The following is a 20578-nucleotide window of genomic DNA, read 5'->3' on the forward strand; positions in this document are numbered from 1 at the left end:
TTGTAATTATACTATTTATTTACCCGTAATTCTTAAAAAAAAAAATACTAAATACTCGACATACTTTTTAAAAAACATTAAATCTTTTAATCGTTTAATCGCACTTTGCTTCATAACACTAACACATTTCTGATCCATTGGTGTGGGGTTTTTTTTCAAATGCATTTTGAAATAAAAAGCAGTGAGTTTTATTTAGGTTGGATTTTACTAAGTTTTTCGTAAGTTTTTTTTTTTTAAAGTAGGCATTGTACTTTGAACTTCCTTGAATACGCCATATTGCTCACAGCCGGACAGAAACACAAAGTGAAACACGGGAATAAACCTGCTTTAAGTATATAGAAACGCCATAACCAGAAGCGAAAATGACTTCCGTGGAAATGGACTTGGGGAAATATTTAGCTCGCATCGGGTTTACGGGCCCCGCGGAGCCCAGCCTGGAGGTGATGCGGACGTTGCACACCTGCCACCTCCTGTCGGTGCCGTTTGAGGACCTCACGGTGCACAGCGGGGGTCGAGTCCAGCTCGACCTCCCCCTTCTGTACGACAAGATCGTGAACCATCGCCGAGGAGGCTTCTGCTATGAGAACAACAGCCTCTTTCGCTGGCTGCTGACTGAACTGGGCTTCCAGGTGACTATACTCTCAGGCCAGGTGAAGAACAGGTTCACGGGTTGCTACGGGCCACCTTTCGACCATTTCATCCTACTGGTTGAACTTGAGGGCCGGCGATGGCTGTGTGACGTCGGGTTCGGGGTTCCCGGTTTCAGTGTCCCGCTGTCACTGGACACTGAAGACCCCCAGGAGCAGAGCCACCGAGTGTACCGGATCAGGAAGGACCTGGAGATGCACTTTGTGGAGTGGCAAGAGGAAGAAAACAGAGGAGTAGATGGAGACTGGAAGGAGATCTACAAGTTCACCCTTAAACGTCGGAGTAAGGAGGACTTCACTGAGATGTGCCAATACCACCAGACCTCCCCCAGCTCCATCTTCTTCTGCAAGTCCCTCTGCACTGTTCTGAGACCTGGCGGGAGGCTCACCTATATAGGCCACAGATTGATCACCACCACATTCCCAACAGAAGAGAACAGGCATGTGGTGGAAACCATCACAGAACTTAAAGATGAAGAGATTCCTGGTGTTCTAAAGGAAAAATTTGGAATTGCACTTAATTCCACGCTCATAGCAAAGGATGAGAAAATCACACCACCTCTAATCACATATTAAACATACGCACAGTTATATGGGATAAATTCATACCTCTTATGGCTCCATAACAACAAAATGTATGAATACTCTAAGATTAGGGCCAATGGCTTTTGTTTTTAAATCCATCTAATCACTGAGGTCTGAGCAAAGCAATTTATACATTATTTTAACCTTTAAGTTAGAAAAGTCTCTACCTCTGTTAAAACCCAGATGTACTTGTTAATCAATCGCAGACACTGATCTGCCGTGAGAAAAGATGCAACAGAAAATAAACTGTCATTCTGATTTAATAAATTATACATACACTTTTAAGATGTACAATGGTCATTGCATTAATCCACATCGGTCCTTTAAGACAAAGTCCCCTTCCAAAGTATTTACACATGTACATTTAAATCAGGCAGCACTTTATAAAGCAAGGCATGAATTTCAATACAGATGTTGGGCTTCAAATGAAAACTTTAATGCTCCTGCCTATTCTGTTTGTTTGAGGGGATTACTCAGCTGTCCAGTTATTACACTAAGTTTTCCCATCCTGACTTTGATGAAATGAATTTGAATAACACCCATAAAGTCCAGCAATAATCACAGGTGATTTCAAGGATTACAGTCTGAGGGTTGAGCTGAACCCCCCACCCCCCAAAAAAAAACAAAACAAAAAAAAAATAGACAGGCCATGGGCTGGACGAGATGTGCGCAGGGTCATGGGTTCAAAAAAACCAAACATGGCATCATGTGACACAAATATTTATTCTACGACAGGGTTGGAGGGTGGGATTGAGCTTCCTCTGCCAGCTTTGCGTTCGTAGTTGACAAGCCTCTGGCCGACCAGGTATCTGCAAAGACAGATTATTACAGCATTATTACTATTCATTTTTATGCACTTAACTGAAGGCTACACACACAATATGAAACAATAATCCAAAAATATCCAACTAGAGCAAAAGGTCTGAACAATGTGTTTAACCTTCTATATTAAAGCTGCAGTTTGTTTTTATAATGATGCACCGAATGATACATTTGAAAAAGAAAAAGGGGGGGAGGTTGTCATTATAAGACAAACTTAATTAAAAAAAAACAAACAAACAAAACAAAAAAAACATGCTGCTTTCTCCAGACTGATGAGTGCTGAAAGTTTCGTACTTGTCGTTCTTGATGTGTTCATAAAGACGTTTAAACTGTCGGATCTGAAAGGAGAGGATGCCGATAAGTGAGACGACCATCAAGAGGAAGGGGTAGATTCTCCTCTGCATTAGAATCTCCATCTCTGGGGTAACGCCTGCAAAAACAAAGCATAATTGTACTCAGTTATATGATTTTTCAAGAGTTCCCATTATTCCTATCATTAACTCCATCAAGATGAGAAGAAATGTGATATTTTGGGGACACCAGTTATGTTAAATTAGGTGATAACTATATTAGAATTATTACCTAGTGACGGTACATCTCCAATAACAAGTCCAAGTGGCAGATTTATCACCAGTTCAGTGCCCAAACAAATCAGAAGGTAGGTCACAATCTGCCACTTTTTTGGGGGAGGCTTTTATTACAAAAGCAGTGTATTTATTAGTTTCATTATCTAATTAATAGCATCCATGTGTAAAAATGTGTAAAGTGTTCCCTGATTGGATGATTGAATTCTACTTGATGAATGGGAGAGAACATATTATTGTGTGTGAGTGATTGTGTACAGTCGTGGCCATACGTTTTGAGAATGACACAAGTAATGGGTTTCACAAAGTTTGCTCCTTCCGTTTTTATGACAGAAGTTTCCATATACTCTGAATGTTATGAAAAGTTCTTCTTTGCCATGAAAACAAACTTAACCCCCAAAAACATTTCCACTGCATTTCATTGCTACCATAAAAGGCCCTGCAGAGATCATTTCAATCTTCTAGTTAACTCAGGTGAGAATGTTGATGAGCACAGAACTTGAGATCTTTATGTCTTGACTATTAAGTTAGAATAGCAGACTGGATGTGTTAAGAGGAGGGTGATGCTTGAAATCATTGTTCTTCCTGTTAACCTTGGTTACCTGCAAAAAAGAAAACAGAAACAAAACAAAAAACCCCATGCAGCCATCATTGTGTTGCATATAAAGGGCTTCACAGGCAAGGATGTTGTTGCTATTAAGGCTTCAGTCTGTCCCTAATGGGGGACAGACTGATATTCTGCAAAAAAGCCTGGAGAAGAAAAAAGTGAGGCTACCATGTCCTGAGACCATTCATCTGTGGGGCTGCTTCTCATTCAAGAGAGTGGGGTCACTCACAATTTCGCCAAACCAAAACATCCTCCGACAGCAATTTCTTCCAACTATCCAAGGACAGTTTGGTGAAGAACAAAGTGAGGCCAAAGTGATAACTAAATGGTGCTGGGAACAAAACACTGAAATTTTGGGTCCATTGCCAGGAAACTCCCCAGACCTTAATCCAATTGAGAATTTGTGGTCAATCCTCAAGAGGCGAGTGGACAAACGAACTCCAAGCATTGATTATGAAAGAATGGGTTTCCATCGTCGGCCTTGGCCCAGAAGTTGATTGACAACACGCCAGGACAAATTGCAGAGGTCTTGAAAAAGAAGGGCCAATACTACAAATATTGACTCTTTGCATAAACGTGATGTAATTGTCAATAAAAGCCTTTGAAACTTATGAAGTGCTTGCAATTATACTTCAATACGTCACAAAAACACTGAAGCAGCAAACTTTGCAAAAACTAATATTTGTGTCATTGACAAAACCTTTTGGCCACGACTGTACACATCGTTTTTTGTAACTGATGATGGTCGGTTGGACCGAAATATTGTGATTTTAGAAAATAATGGGAAGTGAGACAGAGTGTGGAGGTTATAATTTCATCCTTTAAAACATTTTTCCCCCTCTGGTTTATTGCTGAACTCACAAAAAGCTTAAATCTAGAGGAAACCGTTAGTAATTTCCATTTCTTTTGCCACTAAGACTGCAATGTGCTGTATATTGTCAATGAGAAAGTCCTACTTTGGTTAGGAAACTCTTCAAGTGACGCCTTAAGATCCATATGCAGAGAGATACTCACCTACAGCCGGTACCACCCCGGCAGCAATCACATATGGCACACATAAAGACAACAGCAGGACTGAAATGACAGGAGCTGCCAGTTTACGGATGATGAACTGGAGATCAATGTTGCGAATTCCATTTGCATAAACCTAGAGAAAGAGTTTACACTTTATAATGTACTAAACAGTTAATTTAATTCATCTCCAAGAAACAGACATGACAGAGATAGGGAAGACAGACTAGCAAACTACACACTGTGAGTCAACAGAATAAAACCCTTTCAAAGTTATGTAGTCAAGAGTCTGATAGTTTGTAAAAATGTTTACAGTGTATCAGTTGGATATTTGGTGTGTCCAGTACCAACCTGCTCAATAACAGTCTTCAGCCACCACTGAGGGCCCATGAGAGTGATGGCAGCAATAATTTTGGCATGAAGAACCCCGAGAGCCCAATCCTGCAGACAAGTTCAATGGATGAACATAAGTGTGAGAACTCCTTAAGCTCTATTTAGTAACCTCCAAGATCCCATTAGGGAAAAGAAACACAAATGCATACAATCCTTACCTGCCAGGGATAGAAAAGGGGTGTTTGGTCTAAGGGTACCCTGAGCGGAGCCACGATGACTAATTCAAACAGCAGGCCCAGTAGCAAAGGAATGACTCCAGCGACCAGCAGAGCCACAACAAGGGTCTTCAGGATCTACAGAAGCAAATTAGGGTATTGAAAAAAAAAATCATTAGGAGATGCCACTTGCAGATAAGGAAACATATACGGCACTATAAAGGTTAATCTGCTGGGAATGCTACTTCAATGAACAAGTTGGTAATTTAGGATAACAGCTAATGAGAGCTCATTCTCAGTTATATCCATTTAACAAAAACACAGTGTCAAAGCTGGAAAGGGAGCAACCAATTAGCACAACCCTCTGCTGCCCAACTTCGAAGTTTGCCAACAACCCAGTCAGCTCACTGATGCTCACCATGAGTGTCCACTCCTGGACTTTGTGTACAATAACAGTGCGTCCCTGTGGCATCCACGCCAGCAGAACAGTGACCCCGCGGATAGAAAGCCAGCAGACATACAGACCACATGCTGCTGTGTACAGCTCGTGGATTTTGGAATTTCCTGTCCAGAAAGACATCAGCCAGCGGCCAGTGAATACTGTAAAAAACAAACAAACAAAACAAAACAGTGAGGAAACAAAGTTGACCACAGCAACTCTATGTTTGCCCGTAAAAAGAACTGTACTTTTTAAATGATGTGTTTGTGTATATGAAAAGTACCACATCTCACCTGGTAGGGTTAAGCACACCAAACTAGCCACCAGCAGAGTGATGCACATGAAAGCTATAAGCAGCACAATCTGGGGGAAAAGGGGACACATTTCAGTTTAAAAGCTACAAGATGGGACATGCTGCAAAGTCAAAGCTCTATTTTACAGACTCCGGTTGCATAAGCTAAGGCTAGTATAAACAGGATCTCAGAGATTAGGGTGTTTAACATGAAAGATGAAGATCATAATGACAGAGTTGTGCAGGCTCAGATGGGCAGTAAATGGTTGCTAGGGCGTTGGCTGATTTCAAAATTTGACTCAGAAACCACAAATTACAGGAGACACATCTTTATTTTAAGACTTGTTTTATCTGTAAAAACAGCCTCTATCTTTGTTCTAAAGCGTGGAGGACTATGACCCTTAATTAAATAATATAAATCATATGTAAAACTACATCTTGCATGTTTAGGGGTTTGCTTTGTCAAATCTTACTTGTAATTTGAATAAAAACTAACAACCTCTCAGGGTTCCAGTGTTAAAGACAACCTTTTTTCTTTATTTCAAATGAACATGTCTGTGTGTGCGATACAAATAAGAGCAAGGGAAAAAAACACAGATGCTTTGGCAGCTGGCAATAGTTCTGCATTATTGTGGTCACTAAAACGGCGCAAACATCAGAAATCTGGGGGGGGGGGAACCCACTGGAAAGTCACAAAGAGCCCTTCAATTATTATATCACATTCATGCATGAGAAGAAACCTGGACGTCAGTCAACTTTGTCAGTGAAACTAAAAGACATGCTAGAGCACTACAGACTACACTCAAAGACATGGTCAAAGATGGCTGTCCATTCATATCTCTAAAAGCTGTTTAGTTTCAGAACCACAGTATCCTGGTCTTCCCTACACATCTATCTGTAAAGTGCACTCCTTAAAGACATATATGAAAAAAGCCTTTCTCACCCTTAAAGGGAAGCGAAGAGGTCGGTGGTAGGGCTGGAAACCCACTGGTCCCCCTTGCTGCAGGATGGCCTGATGGGCTGCATGTAACCCTTCACCAACAGCTGGTGCCGGGTTGTTATTGTTGTTGTGATGAACATGCGGAGGGTTGTTATTGTTGTTGTTGTTCACGGGCTGGTTGGCTTCATTGTCCTCTTGTTCGCCAAGGAGGTAGGAGTGGAGGTCTCTGGAGACAACACAAAGTGGTGACACAGTTACAGACGGTCAGGAAATATCATTGCCTTGGGTGTGTATTCAAACTTGGCTTACAGTAAATATCCTGCGCTGACTGTCCAGGCTCTGACCAGGCCTTTGAGCCACTGGCGAGTGTGTCCCTGCTCCAGTAGAGCTGGAAGCACAACCTGAAGCAGTAACAGCTCCAAAGACAGCTCACTGACAGGAGCGTCACTGAGAGGAAAGAAGTGACAAAGACACAGACATTTATCTAACAAACACCAGACTAAACATTTTCTATTACTTTAAGTGTCAAACAGCATAAACTCAAGTGGATTTGTAACTGCAAATCTTGCTTTTTCACATGTGGTGATACTTCCACTTTGGTATGAACAGGAAGTGGTTTCTCAGATCATTTCAGGCCAGCAGGTTTCACACAGTTTATTAATAAGTAAACTATATCTTTGTTATGTATGCTGCTTACCTATAGAGCATGACATTGTAGGGAAGGAAGGTGGGCAGCAATAGTTTAATGAGCTTGATGGGAAGCCACAGCATGAGCAAGACAATTGAGCCGAACACAACCACAGACAGGATGAACCTCCGCAGGTGTCTGTAGATGGGCAAGTGAATCATCTCCTGCACTGGGTTAAAATCTGGATCATTGAGGTTCCTCAGAAACCAGAGCACTCCAGGTCTCAGCACCTAATGGAGGCAGAAGGTGGAATGATTTAGAGCGCCGAAGACTTTTTTCCTCTTTACTATCATCTGAAAAATTAACCTGAAGCACTCACAGTCCTTGTTTCCCTAACTGAATGCATTTGAGAGTCTGTTTTTCTTACCTCTCTCAGCAGGAGGATGAAAGATGCAAAGTAGAAGACATAGACCATTCCCACCAGCCAGTGCAGGAACATGGTAGTACCAGGTGCTGATTTGAAGCTCATTTCTCTGTCTTTCAGCGAGGCATCAAACATCTCCTGCAGGATGAATCAAATAAAAGCAGGGTCTAAGATGATGCTTTGATCACCTGTTTTTGCTCAAAAGCTGCTCTAAACTTCATGTTTTTCTAAATGTAAATACTTTAAAGGATTCACCCTCTGCTATATAAAGCTAAGAAAGATTTTTTTGCATGTTTGCACTGAACCATAATGTTTACGTTTTAGGCTAACATAGGACAAATAGTTTAGATGTAGATATATACACTGCAGATAAACTGCATTGAAACGGAAACCAAATTCGCTTGTAAATACAAAATGTGAAACTTTCTGCTTTTGACTGCAAAGCGATAAGAGCTGCTTACACCACACTGGCCATTTTCAGGGTCAATTAATTTGTTTCACAGGCGAACAGCTGCAGAGCAGATGAGACACGGTTCCCTTCTGCTGTGTAAGCTGCACCACCTGTTGTGAGGAAGGTTGTTTGGCTTTGGAAAACAGGATCAGGAAAAAAAAAAAATATATATATATATTAACTGCCGTGTTATGATTTGGATAAGTACTATGCAAGCCAATGTTGTGGTAGAGAGAGACTTTGTTCTAGTAAGTGTTAGCACAAACAAACTCTCTGACAAACAAAGAGAGTGACAGCCACAGCATAGAGGCGTTTGGTACTCTCTCACTCCCCAGTCCTCCAAACCAGTCTGTTCTCTGTTTTTGTGTGCACTGATGAATGTATGAACTGGGTGAGCTAAAGCATCTGGCTTTGTCTGTGTGCTGAGCAGGCCTGCTGAAAGCCACTTTAAAGGTGTTGTGACAGAGCCTCTGCGGGGTATTAGCCATCCCTCTCATTTGGCAAAATGTATGAAAATGGAATAAAATAGGAGTATTCACTGAAATTTCACAGGGAACAAGAGATATTCAGTCACTGGTGCTCGGAAAACGCTTTTAGATAGAAGAAAACTTACGCATTTATCCCTATAAAACATCAGACTTAACGATCACATCTGCCAAGTACGTTAATTAGAGTATGGACCCCCAGGCTAAAATACTCAATCAGTTTAATTAAAACAAAAAGTCCAAGAGCAACAGAGATGTAGTGAAAACGTGATGAAAAGAATTTGTCTCTTACTAAAGAGCAGATGTCAAGCCACCATCCGCAGATCAATGGAAAAACACCTATCTCCACAACAACCAGCAGAGAGACCTGTGAGGATAGAAAAGGCTGCTGTCAGTATCAGTTAACATTAAATGTAAACACAAAAAAGACTAAAAACCTCTGTGACAAGTAGTGATACATGAAATACTTAACACAGAAGTTCTGTACTTGTATATTATAACAATCCAGGGACCTATTCAATGGCTAGAGCTATCTTTATTGTATGATTGCAAACAAAATCTTAGATACTAAGAGAGTGAAAACGCCAGTATCAACATGACTAACACAAAGAAAAAAAAAATGCAGTCAATGTTACCTTGACAACAATGTAGCAGACTCCAAGGAGACGCCGGGAGCGCTGGAAACTGACCAGAGCAGCCAGTCCCTAAAACGGCCATTAAGGATCAATACTGCACATATATTCTTATTTGCACAGACCTGAATTACCTCATGTTCCCTTTCTCATACTTTTATTTTTTTTTATTTTACAGCCTGCATGCACCAGACTGATAGATTAGGTTTGGATTAGGCATCATCAGGGCTTTTAATGAACTTCGATGGAAGGATACATGACACAGGATGAGAGTCATTGCTAGCAGTATGTAGCCAACGATTGTTGTGATTAAGCCCTCAAAATGAGAAGCCTGGACCTAAAAAAAAACCCCAAAACAAAGTTGTAATCAGAAAATTAAAGATATTATCAAGGGACATGCAATTGTATTATAAAGTGACTGAAGCATTTTCTCACATATTCTTCGAAGCCAAGACCAACAACAGAGAAGTGGCCGATGTGATACGGACAAAATGCTAAATGAAAGGGAAAAAAGAAGACATCTTTATTACTGTATTAGTTATACGGTGGATTCATTTTGATGTCAGAAAAAGGACTATTATGATCATGGTTATGCTGCATCATTGTTTCAGTTTACTCACCAAAGACCAGGATGAACAGTGTGTTGAGAGACACCACCCAAAACACGTGCTCCTACAAGACAAAGACACCGATCTTTACTTGAGTTTCAGAAGGTAAGATTTATTTAGAGAAATCTATTTAGATTAGGACTTACCAAAAATACCAGTGAACCATCCAGGCCAAGCATCTGTTTGGAAAATTGAAATAGTTTGTGTATAAATATGAAAAGAGAGAAGACAACAGCTACATACTAATAAATAGGTGCCTGGAGATTGTGAATGTTATGCAGCAGTTACCCTTTCCCAGGTGAGCTCCTCTGCTGCTCTGTCCCACTCCAAAGCATTCCAATTCATGTCATCTACACAGACAGATAAAGACAAAAAACGCCTTGTAGACTAATAAAAAACAGTCACCAACTTGAAACATAATCGATATAAAAACAATCAGTTTATCTCCCTACATGTCAGACATAGTCACAGAATAACAAAATCATGTGTTAACTCAGGCAAATCATTCTGCGGTGGTACATTTTTTCTTGTTGTCCTGCTTTTGTTGCAAATAGTAAACGAAAAGCAATGTTTTCCCCGCTCTGCTGAAACAGTTATTGTTACATTATTGATGTTGCTCTGGGAAAATCTGTTAGTTTGACATGAACATTGTGCAACTGTCAGGCTTTTTCTGTGCAATTTATTTAGCTGTAGTGACAGCCAACAGCTAGAGTAATGTATAATACAATAGCAATTTATTTTCAGCATTTCTTCTTAGCTTGATGCAAAAATCAGTCCATTAACAAAGCTGAACAAATGAGTGTGATTTCAAGGCTATGGGGCAAAAATTTGACATAGTGTTATATTGTTCCCAAATCAACTGTGATGCTTTGGCAAACCGGCAAACAAATGAGGCCACTTTGGGACCCATTTGTATGCTGTAATGGCAGTGCTCCTGCTCTTGGGTTTGTTTCGTGGCATTTCCATAAACCTGCTGTTTGAAAAATGCAAAAACCTCTTACTCCATTACTAAACATGCTTTTGGCTGTCGGGCTGTCGGAGAGGATTTCTATTTTCATTTTTGAAATTATTTGTATTTTGCATTCATGAAACTTTACAACTTAAGAACTGATGTATCTGACAGTGAAATCTACCTTAACAAAGAATCACTTTTTGCAATATATAATTTTAATTAGCTGAAAAAAATGCATACATCTTAAGTTAAGTAAAGAAATAATAAAGTCCCACCTTGTGCACCATTGTTGGGGTCTGCATCTTCAGCAGCTGCTGCCTCCTCTTCCAGCTCTGGATCATCGCCTTGCTCTTGGGGGACGTCAGGAGGCTCGGGCTCTGCCTCATTCTGGGCTAGAGGATCAGCAGGTGCTGGCTGGGCCGCAGGGGGATCACCAGCTGCTGCCTGACCTGCAGCTTGTGCCTGGGGGAGAGGGAACAAGGGGCATAACTTCAAAAAACAGAGTAACTTATCATGTAATGAAATCACGATATGTTGTCTAGTATATTAATTATCTATAACACAATCAACCACAATGTGTGTAACTGAAGGAAAATAAAAATACTAGCAGCTGCCAGTGCCACCCCTCCACCTACTAGTAAATGTACCCATCATATAAATTTGACAATTCTAGGTGATTCTCAACCTCTGACCTTGAGTTCAAGGTCACCGGACTTGAACTTTTTTTGAGATGTTGATATTTGCACCTATGGTTTGAATTTCAAAATCCTACGTCTCCTTGTTCTCAACCTGCTGCATTACCAGGATATTCAGATAACTTGACCTTGACACCTGGGCCCTATTTCAGGAAGCCGGTTTAGAAAACTCAGAGTGAAAAACGATACTCAGGGTTGAGTAACCCCGAACTGTCCAACTCGGAATATTCGGTTTCAGAAAGGCTGATAACAATTAGTTCAGTCAACGCGGAGTTGCTTTAACCCCAAGTTAAGCGTGCGCACGAGGATACATAAAGCCCTGATTAGTGGAGCACAGATTAAGCGAGTCACCATGGAGACGGAGGGAAAGAAGGCGCGGTCAATGTATTTTACAGCGCTTGAGGCCGAAATTCTGATGGCAGCATATGCCCATAACATGCAAATTCTGCGGGAAAAAAGTAACACAGCCTCAGCTGCAAAAGAAAGGGAGCATGCATGGCAAAACATAGCCGACAGAGTCAATGCGTGAGTGTTAATTTAAACATTGATCTAGGGATTTCCACCCATTTAACACGTTATTTTATTATATTTTATTTTATTTTGTATTTTATACATTTTATTTTGTGATGTGAGCGCAGGTGCAACCCAACAGGCCCCAAACGTTCCTGGCAGCAAGTAAAAATGAAATATAAAAATATAGTCCAAACAGGTAAGGTGTAATTGTATTATGAGCCATAGTGCTCGGTCTGTTTGTCCGATGTAAATCAATTGCAGTTAGAGGCTACATTAATTTTCTTTCTGTAAGCACTTATTGAAATTATCTGAGCACATTACAAGTACATATTTGCTTACTCTGTATGCTCAAATGTGACCCGTTATAGCCAACAGAAAAAAAAGCGGAGGCCTGAAAAACAGGTGGAGGTCCTCCACCACCACCACTCACAGAGCCTGGCCACTTGGCTTCCACATTTGTGATAATGTTGGCAGCATCACATATGATCTTCACAGTGCAGAGAACACAAATTAGCATCCATTACTATAATGAAATAATTTGTTAGTTTGAAATGCTACAGGGAACCATGTACCTGTACATTAATGCTGTGGAAAGACTTCCTGTTCACATAGTCTCCTTCATTTACTGAAGGAGCAATGATTGGAATGTGAGTGCCATCTATACAGCCAATCACGCCTGGGAACCGTGAAAATAAATGTAAAATTTAAGTAGTAGTTCAAGTATCACCACATCATGAATTAAGTTTCGTTCATCCTGATACCTGCAATTTTGTGGAATCCCTCTTTGATAAATCTTGTGGGTCTGTGACCGGGGAACACCACAAACGAGTACAGGAGACGTTTCAGTGCAACTGTAACATTCCTGACTGCCCGACAGACGGTAGCCTTGGAAACGTGCTCAGCGTCACCAATATTATACAGAAAGCTCCCGTTTGCAAAAAACCGAAGTGCAATACAAATAATATGTACAGAACTGAGAGGATGTCCGCGATGTGTCACATGAGCAATATTAGGCCTGAGGATGTTATTCAAATAAATTATAGATTGTGCTGAAAAACGGTAACGTTCACACAGAAAATCATCAGGAAATGATAAAATGTCCAAACGCGCTCTAATCACTCTCTCCCAGCGGAGAGCTCTGCGGAGAATTTGGGCTTCAACATCTACTGGCTCTTCAAGGAAGGGACACGCCATGTCTGACACTTCCTACAGTCAGGTTTCCGACAAAGAGGCGGAGAACGTCAGGGTTAGTTGAAGTAAACCTGCTAGGGGGCAGGTTAGCTTCACGGAGTGTGTCGTCATAGTAACTCACTCAGAATTAATCTAAACTCGCTTTGTGAAACCGAAAACCCAGAGTTTTCGTTAACTCAGGGTATACTTACTCAGAGTTTGCACTAAACCGGCTTCCTGAAATAGGGCCCAGGAGTCAAATTCATCCTGAGGTTTTTAGTGGATGCATCTAAGATAGGGTATTTGAAAATGCTAGTTCACTTTCTTGTCCAGTTATTGGATTCACAAATGTTTTTTAAAACTTGACCCCTGATGTTGAGGTTGAGATTTTTAGTAGCTGCACTTATGATATGAATTTCCAAATCCTATGTCATCTAGTACTCAACTTATTGTAATCACAAACTTGGGTTTCCAAAACACTCACCCACATGTGACAACAGGGTGACGACAATATCCCATCAACCTTTTACAGCTGGGGGTTTAAAAAAACCCATCCAAACACAGTAAAAACATTTACTCATTTGCTTCTATTTACTTTCAATGAACTGTCCCACCACTATAATTTAAGTTGATTATGAGTTGGATAATTAGCAGAAGATTCAGTTGCTACAGCAGGATGTGGTATGGTAATTACACACATTGTCATAAATGTGTAAGGTGCATGCAGCATGTTATTCTGGTTAGCATTTAAATAGCTCATGTTTTTAATTTGCAGTTAAGTGAATTACATAAATCAGATTTTTTTACTGTGTCATTTTAAACCTCAATGAAACACAATTATACCATCCAGTTAAGAATCTAATTTAGTAATCAGTCCAGCAAAGTACCTCATTGGCTTGTCCGGCAGCATTGGGCTGTGGTGGCTGGTGCTGTTCTAACCACTGGGGGGCTCCACCGTGGACTATCTGTTCTCTGAGCCATACCAGACTAATAAATGCACATAGGGTGCAGGTAACCACAAAGCAACCCTGTAGACAATCTGCAAGCAGGTTCTCCCTGTAGGAATAAAAACAATAGCACATATTCAATAAAAATGATCCTCTGTTACTCATCTGCTGTCCAGTAAAGAAAATAAACAAGCTAACAATCTTGATCTCTATCAGGTTTTGCATATTTTGTGCTACAGTTGATGATAAAAAAAAGCATTATCACTCACGTAGAGAGCATGTCCAGCGGCAGTGTCAAAAGAGAGCTCACAGAGCCGGTAAAAAGACACTTATAGATGCGACCTGGGGGAAAAAAACATATTTAAAATCTACCCGTTTCTATTGTATGAAAATTTGTATAGTTCAGGCTTACATTTTTACATTAAGTACTGAGAGGGATTTACATGTTTTGGAACAAAGAACACACTTTCTTGTTATGTATGTAGTGACACTAAACCTATAATGCTCTTTAACATTAGCTAACATGAACACCTTATATGTTACTTTGACTGTATTTAACACCCCAGAAAGGGGAAATTTGTAAATGCGTGTAAGTGCACAGACATTTCCACATACAGCAGATGAGGAAAAACATTTAGAGGGTCACCCTATAAAGAATATTTGCTCCCAAATCTATTAAATAAGTTGGTCATCAACACTAAAATAACAGTACTTCTAAAAGCTAAAACAAAAATATGATTTCATAAATAACTTATACATGTTAGACAATTTTTTTCTTTTTAAAGGGGTTTTAAAGATAATTTCTCCTTGTATTCATGTCTGTGGATACTTACATGCAGTGAGAGGAACAACACCAAGCCATGCAAAGGCCACCAGTGTGTAATGGAACCAGTAGCGAATGGCAGTGCCCACACTGGTAAGAAGGCCGGCACAAATGTCCTGGATGGGCAGACGTGAGGGCATGTCTGGGGAGTAGACTGAAGAGGACAGATGGGAAAGAGTGAACCAGAGTCAAATTATCTTTTGTGCTTGGTCATTTTCTTTTTTTCGCTGATAGCAGCTATTTAGATTATTCTGTAACACTAAATGAAAACAGCACCAACTAATGAATAATCACATGCAGAAAAACAAACAAACAATTTATATGGCCCCCTCCGTAAGGCTAAATTGGAGGCTTGCGGCTACAAAATGCATTTTAATGGATTATCTGTTAATGTCACAAGGACTTACTTGGTGTGAAAGCAAATCTGTGCTTGCATAATTCACAGTACTCCTTCCTGCTGTGCTTCAGCCACTGGACCAAACTGTAAAATGACATTTAAAGAATGAAGAAAACTGATGAAAACTATGTAATATTTGTGCTCTATTTTCACATTTTGAGCACATGAATAATGACTGGATTGAAAAACAGCTTCATACACATATTCATGTGTTACATCCAATGTATTATGTGTGTCCCAATATAAGACATTTTTCCCACTGTGAGAATGTGTATTATTTAACCTTCAGGGCCTGAAATGCCTAGTGTAAATCATGCCACTTTTTGGAACCAAAAATTGGCATGATTTTTTAGGAAGTCCTTTCAAATCCCATTTAAGACATTTTAAGCCTGAAATAATCCATTTAAAAAAATCATTTTTTTAATTGGTGTCTTCAGATTTGGTCAGTTTGAGATATTTGGATTAAGTTAGATAAATTCAATTGCCAATAGAAAGGATTGCAACGGTGCAGATTTAAAGAACAGTCCAAGTCCAGACACTTCCAAAGGTCTGAAGTGTTGACCCAACATAACCTTTTCATGATACCACTGCCATGGCTACAATAGTAGTAACACTGCCACCAATATGATGCAATGAAAATGTAAGCGCAGCTGGGACTACTGAATCCGTCACTGTGAGACTTGTTACCTCTCAGACTCCTTATAGACACACCTGGTATAAATTTCAAAACCCTACATTGCTTTGGTCTCAAGTTATGACATGCACAAGATTTTCAGAAAACTTACTCTCAGCTTGAGATCATGGTCAACTAGATTTAAACTCAACCAGGATTTTTAGTAGATGCAAATATAAAATCACTTTGAATGTCACTTTGTTCTTGAGTTATTGCATTCACAAGATTTTCAGAAAAATTTGACCTTAGACTTTAGGGCTGTTCGACATAATGATATATATGGGATGACGATATAAAACCATCTATCGTTTCATTTTACGCTATCGTTTGTTTCGTGGTGTCGTAAAATAAACTGTTTACGGCAATATTTTTTCATCGTTTTGATGGTCACTGTAGTGGCTATATTAATGTCTTAAAGCTCTCTCTTTCTCTTATATTTAATATAACCACACGATGGACGGACAAGCGACTGTTTTTATGCGTTGTCGTTAGCAACAACGACAGTAAAACATCAATGTGTCCGCTTGTTTATTTTCCATATAAACGTTTTACAATAAAGCTCAAGATCCCGTTGAGACTTTTCAAAATAAACTGAATCACGTGAAAGAGTATGCAGAGTATTTACGGATGAAAAGCAACAAAGAGCCGCCAGGTGCTAAAAAATAAACCTTAAGACTCAAACGTTAGAACAGGCTTTTCCCCGCAGCACGTCGTGTAATAAATACTCACAAAGAAAACGGCGACCGTTACAACTTATGTCTACAAATGTATAGTTTCATGCATCGGTTAAAACACTCGACTCCAGATACACGACGCCCAGCTGGAAACACTTCGAGCTGTGGAGCTCCCCGAAATTCACAGAATTTAGAGAAAATGGTAAATTTTTGTGATTTATATCGTTATCGGGGCGATAGATGTCTTATATCGGGATATGAGATTTTGGTCATTTCGCACAGCCCTATTAGACCTTGTGGCTGAAATCTTCCATTTTTTTTAGTAAATAAATCCAAGGTATCAATTTCAAGCGCTTTTACAGTAGCAATACCCAGTATTAATATACTTCAGTATCAGACTGACAATATCAGTCTTTTACAGCTGTGGGGTAATAAAAATATTTCATTGTAAAATCCACACTAATTAACAACAATCTGTGTTTGTATAGTATAGTATGTTGTCTATAATAACACCATTCCAGCTTACTGGGACACTGAAATGTAGCATTATTATTAATATGCATATGGGTCATGAAAGGGAGTTACCATCAGTCGATTCCTACAGTACAACAACATTAAGAATAACATTATCTAAGCAAACCTTTCAAAAAACGCAAAACAATCCAGGTCTGGTCTTTGCTTTGCTCTTCTACACACTCACAAACTTCAAAATACCTTCATCTTTAATTTTCACAATGCAAATTTCTCACCTAAGACCTGTAATATGGTATACTGCCATACAATATTGTTACCACTACAGAGAGGGCCTAACCTGTGCTTCAGGAAGTTCTCAAGAAACACAACCTAAACTAAGGAAGGAAATTTCATTTTCTAGATTACTTTGATTTTCAAATCAAGGGCAAATGTGCGCACCATATTGGAATGATCTGATTACAAAACTGCCTTTTGAAAACTATTTAATATTGACACAAGAACAAAATGATGAAAGAACAATGCTATATCATGTGCAATACATCGATTTAGCAACATGGGTTGAATGAAGCTTTCACAACCGCTTGTTTACGTTGTGAGTCAGCAGACTTCCTAGCTTAAAACCAAGATGTCAAAATCATTTTACACCATGGGCCACATACAGTGCACTTTAATCTTAAGTGGGCCAGACCAGCGAAACTCCCCTTTCTATTAATGTGAAATATTTAGGTACACGTTCAAACCCTGAGAAGTCTTTATATGAAGAAAAGAAGGGCAATCCAACAGTAATTCCTAGTTATGCACTCAATCACAGTTTCCAAAGCCTTTTAGTGGGCCGGATTAGAGTCTTTGCCAGGTCAATTCTGGGGCCCGGGCCTTATGTTTGACATCCTTGGCTAGGGAAGTTATGGGAAAAGTAAGAATAAATGACTGTCTTGCAGTAACTAAGGCAGCATCTGTGAACATTCTGAATCTAATTAGTTACACCATGGTTACCGTGCTGTTTGTATGATTTTTTTTTCTTTTAAATGTTTAACATAAAAAAAGAGAAAGTTTTCCTTGGGAGGATCTGAGAACTACTTCTTCACAAGGTCACAATGAAAGCTGACAGAAAGAGGAAGAGACAGCCTAACACACTTACCATTCCTGGTGGATGAACTTGATACTGCCAGTGCAGACACAAGGGTGGTACAGGGGTTTGTCTGGGGTCCCCTCAGAGCGGCACACGCGACAAATATCCGCTACACACAAACAAAAACACACAACAATTTCAATGAATGTCTGATCCTCTTCGCAAAGGGTTAGCAAAACAGACGCGAGAGCAAGTGTCACAGGGTGTGTATGTGGTGTCATATATACAAATATATGCACAGTAATAGAGGATATTTAGAAAAAGCAACATTTAGAAAAATATTTGCACCAGCAGCGTGGCTTATGTAAACAGAGCACACAGCAGGAAACTGATGACATCACTGGTAAATTCTGGTCCTTTCTACGCTCCCCGCTACTTATTGCACTATCCCCACATGCTAACATCGTGTGCTTTAAAACACCGTTTTCTCCCGTCTTAGCTGGCTACATCCAGCCAGCTAAGTTTAACCATTAGCAGGCCAGCTCAGCGGTCGGCGAGGCGATGCACTTGTGAAGCTAATGCTAGCTATTGATGAGAAAGAAGCTACTAGAGGCATTTTTTTAAATTTACCTTCTTCAGCAGTATCCATGTTGCTCGCTAAGCACCGGTCACCGTCTGTTATTCGACTAATTTGTACCGTGAACCCATCCACGACACGGACAGTATCGTTTAGCTAGCTCAGTTAAGCTAGCGAGACGACAATATCCTTATGGGTCAATTGCATTGACAATCATAAAATGGTTTCCCCACAGATTAAAACGTAAATCTTCGCTCCGCTGTGTTTTCTCGCGTCCAGTATATGTTCGCCAGTACACAAAGGTTTCTAATTCACTGTGTATGTCTAATGTAACACAAGAAACCAGGGGGGAACGCTACATCTCAGGGTGTTGATCATACGACAGTTTAAACCTGGGAGACAAATGGCTAGCTTAACCTGCTAACGCATGCGCCAACGACACTTCTGGCTCCTGTCATAACAGTTTTACTTCCCTACAGAGGTTCGAGTTTTACGGCAGGGAAACGACCATAACAACCGTCACGTGATTGTATTTCGTGTAATATTTTACTCAAATAAAACTAAATAATAAAAATGCAATGAAATAAAAAAAGATAGACGCAAAATTTAAAGTTACATACAATGAGAGAGAAAGAGCACCTGCAATATTTCGAAAATAAGAACTAAAAGTGTCAAGTAGACGTCACTATTAAATATTAAATTCTGCAGGAACAACAGGAACAAACATTTTTATTGGGAGGTTTTTCCGAACAGATAAGAGCTGTACTTAAGTATAAATATGTGGTCAAACTTGTCATCACAATACTTGTACACTGATACTTGTACACTCAAAAATGAGCTTCAGCATTTATCTTGGAACTTTATTTCGCTCTCTTTATATGTTTCTGTACTTATAAACCAATATTCTGTATTAGAAAAGTACACGTATCAAATAAAGAGCAAGAATAACAATAACAAAATTAAAATGTTAAGTCTCGACACCAGTCAATGAGCCACTACAGCAATACGCGCTCTGCCACGCACCGGCGCCGTGGCTTAGATGGTTAAAGCGCCTGTCTAGTAAACAGGAGATCCTGGGTTCGAATCCCAGCGGTGCCTTTTTGCAAAGGGTCGTCAAATTAATTTGACTTCTTGGTCCACTTTAATCTTAAACGGCCGAACTACTACACGTTTAATCTTATTAACATAAGATAAAGATCAATATGTCTATGTTTTTCAATGTGATGAGCACATCCTGCTGCTAAAAATAATGAAATGAAAGAAATTTTCCAGAATTAATAAATAAATCTGTAAAAATACAGACGTTAGAGTAGATCATTAACTCATATTACAAAAGTGAACATTTTCATCATTTTACATCAAAAAAATTCATTCGTTCATTTATTTTTGTGTTAATGTGGGTCTCTTGTTAAAAAACAACAACAAAAAAACCCCAAACAAAAAAACAAGGAAAAAAGTCCCAAATCTATGCAAAACCAGCCCGATTGGAGTCGTTTCCGGGGTTATTCTGGGCTCATGTTTCTATCCTATGCCATTCTATGCTATTCTTATGTTTGACACTCCCTGCATACATACGTTATCAATTAATAACACTAAACAACAAAACCCTATCCCATTTAAGCAAGCCAGAGATAGGAAAGAAAAAATATCAGCATGACTTGCAGTTACAGACACACAATATGAAAACAATACCAGGTTTGTCCTCAGATAGTCACTTCTCACCTGTTTAAAGATTAAATACAGTTTAAATTCAACTGATTTCATTCAAAAATAGGACGCGTACAGTTTGCAGCATAAAAATATTCCCTGTAACCATGCATGAAAGAAAGAAAGAAAGAAAGAAAGGATGGAGAAAGTCATAAAAGTGTTATCACTTTAATTTTGAAAGTGGGAGTGGAAAGGAATTTCAAC

At 39.6% G+C, this 20578-nt stretch overlaps 2 protein-coding genes and 1 non-coding gene across 3 annotated transcripts; 2 read left to right on the top strand and 1 right to left on the bottom strand.

The window, feature by feature from the left end:
• Positions 1 to 246: 246 nt before the first annotated feature.
• LOC113029067 (arylamine N-acetyltransferase, pineal gland isozyme NAT-10-like) lies at positions 247 to 1517 on the top strand. The gene has a single exon (XM_026179675.1). It carries the CDS (start codon positions 363 to 365, stop codon positions 1221 to 1223), a length of 861 nt encoding a protein of 286 aa, XP_026035460.1. The 5' UTR covers positions 247 to 362; the 3' UTR covers positions 1224 to 1517.
• marchf6 (E3 ubiquitin-protein ligase MARCH6) lies at positions 1475 to 19134 on the bottom strand. Its single transcript, XM_026179674.1, has 25 exons — positions 18721 to 19134; positions 18160 to 18259; positions 15211 to 15284; positions 14814 to 14957; positions 14250 to 14322; positions 13921 to 14089; positions 10931 to 11117; positions 9992 to 10053; positions 9850 to 9882; positions 9716 to 9767; positions 9531 to 9589; positions 9352 to 9432; positions 9099 to 9167; positions 8756 to 8830; positions 7531 to 7665; positions 7173 to 7393; positions 6785 to 6922; positions 6479 to 6701; positions 5537 to 5606; positions 5223 to 5404; positions 4808 to 4942; positions 4608 to 4697; positions 4260 to 4392; positions 2349 to 2484; positions 1475 to 2041 (listed from the first exon to the last, which is right to left on the bottom strand). The coding sequence occupies exons 1-25, from the start codon at positions 18737 to 18739 to the stop codon at positions 1954 to 1956; spliced, it is 2748 nt and encodes a 915-aa protein (XP_026035459.1). The 5' UTR covers positions 18740 to 19134; the 3' UTR covers positions 1475 to 1953.
• Positions 19135 to 19691: 557 nt separating this feature from the next.
• trnat-agu (transfer RNA threonine (anticodon AGU)) lies at positions 19692 to 19765 on the top strand. The gene has a single exon. It is a non-coding gene; the product is annotated as a tRNA-Thr (tRNA).
• Positions 19766 to 20578: the final 813 nt, after the last annotated feature.

This window comes from Astatotilapia calliptera, chromosome 9 (assembly GCF_900246225.1).
Source record: "Astatotilapia calliptera chromosome 9, fAstCal1.2, whole genome shotgun sequence".
NCBI lineage: Eukaryota > Metazoa > Chordata > Actinopteri > Cichliformes > Cichlidae > Astatotilapia > Astatotilapia calliptera.

Coding starts and splice junctions, on each gene's coding strand:
- marchf6 (XM_026179674.1), bottom strand. Junction 7,666..8,755: donor GGCTTGACATCTGCTCTTTA/GTAAGAGACAAA, acceptor TTCATCCTGCAG/GAGATGTTTGATGCCTCGCT. Junction 5,405..5,536: donor GGTGTGCTTAACCCTACCAG/GTGAGATGTGGT, acceptor TGTTTTTTACAG/TATTCACTGGCCGCTGGCTG.
- LOC113029067 (XM_026179675.1), top strand. CDS start 363: ATGACTTCCGTGGAAATGGACTTGGGGAAATATTTAGCTCGCATCGGG.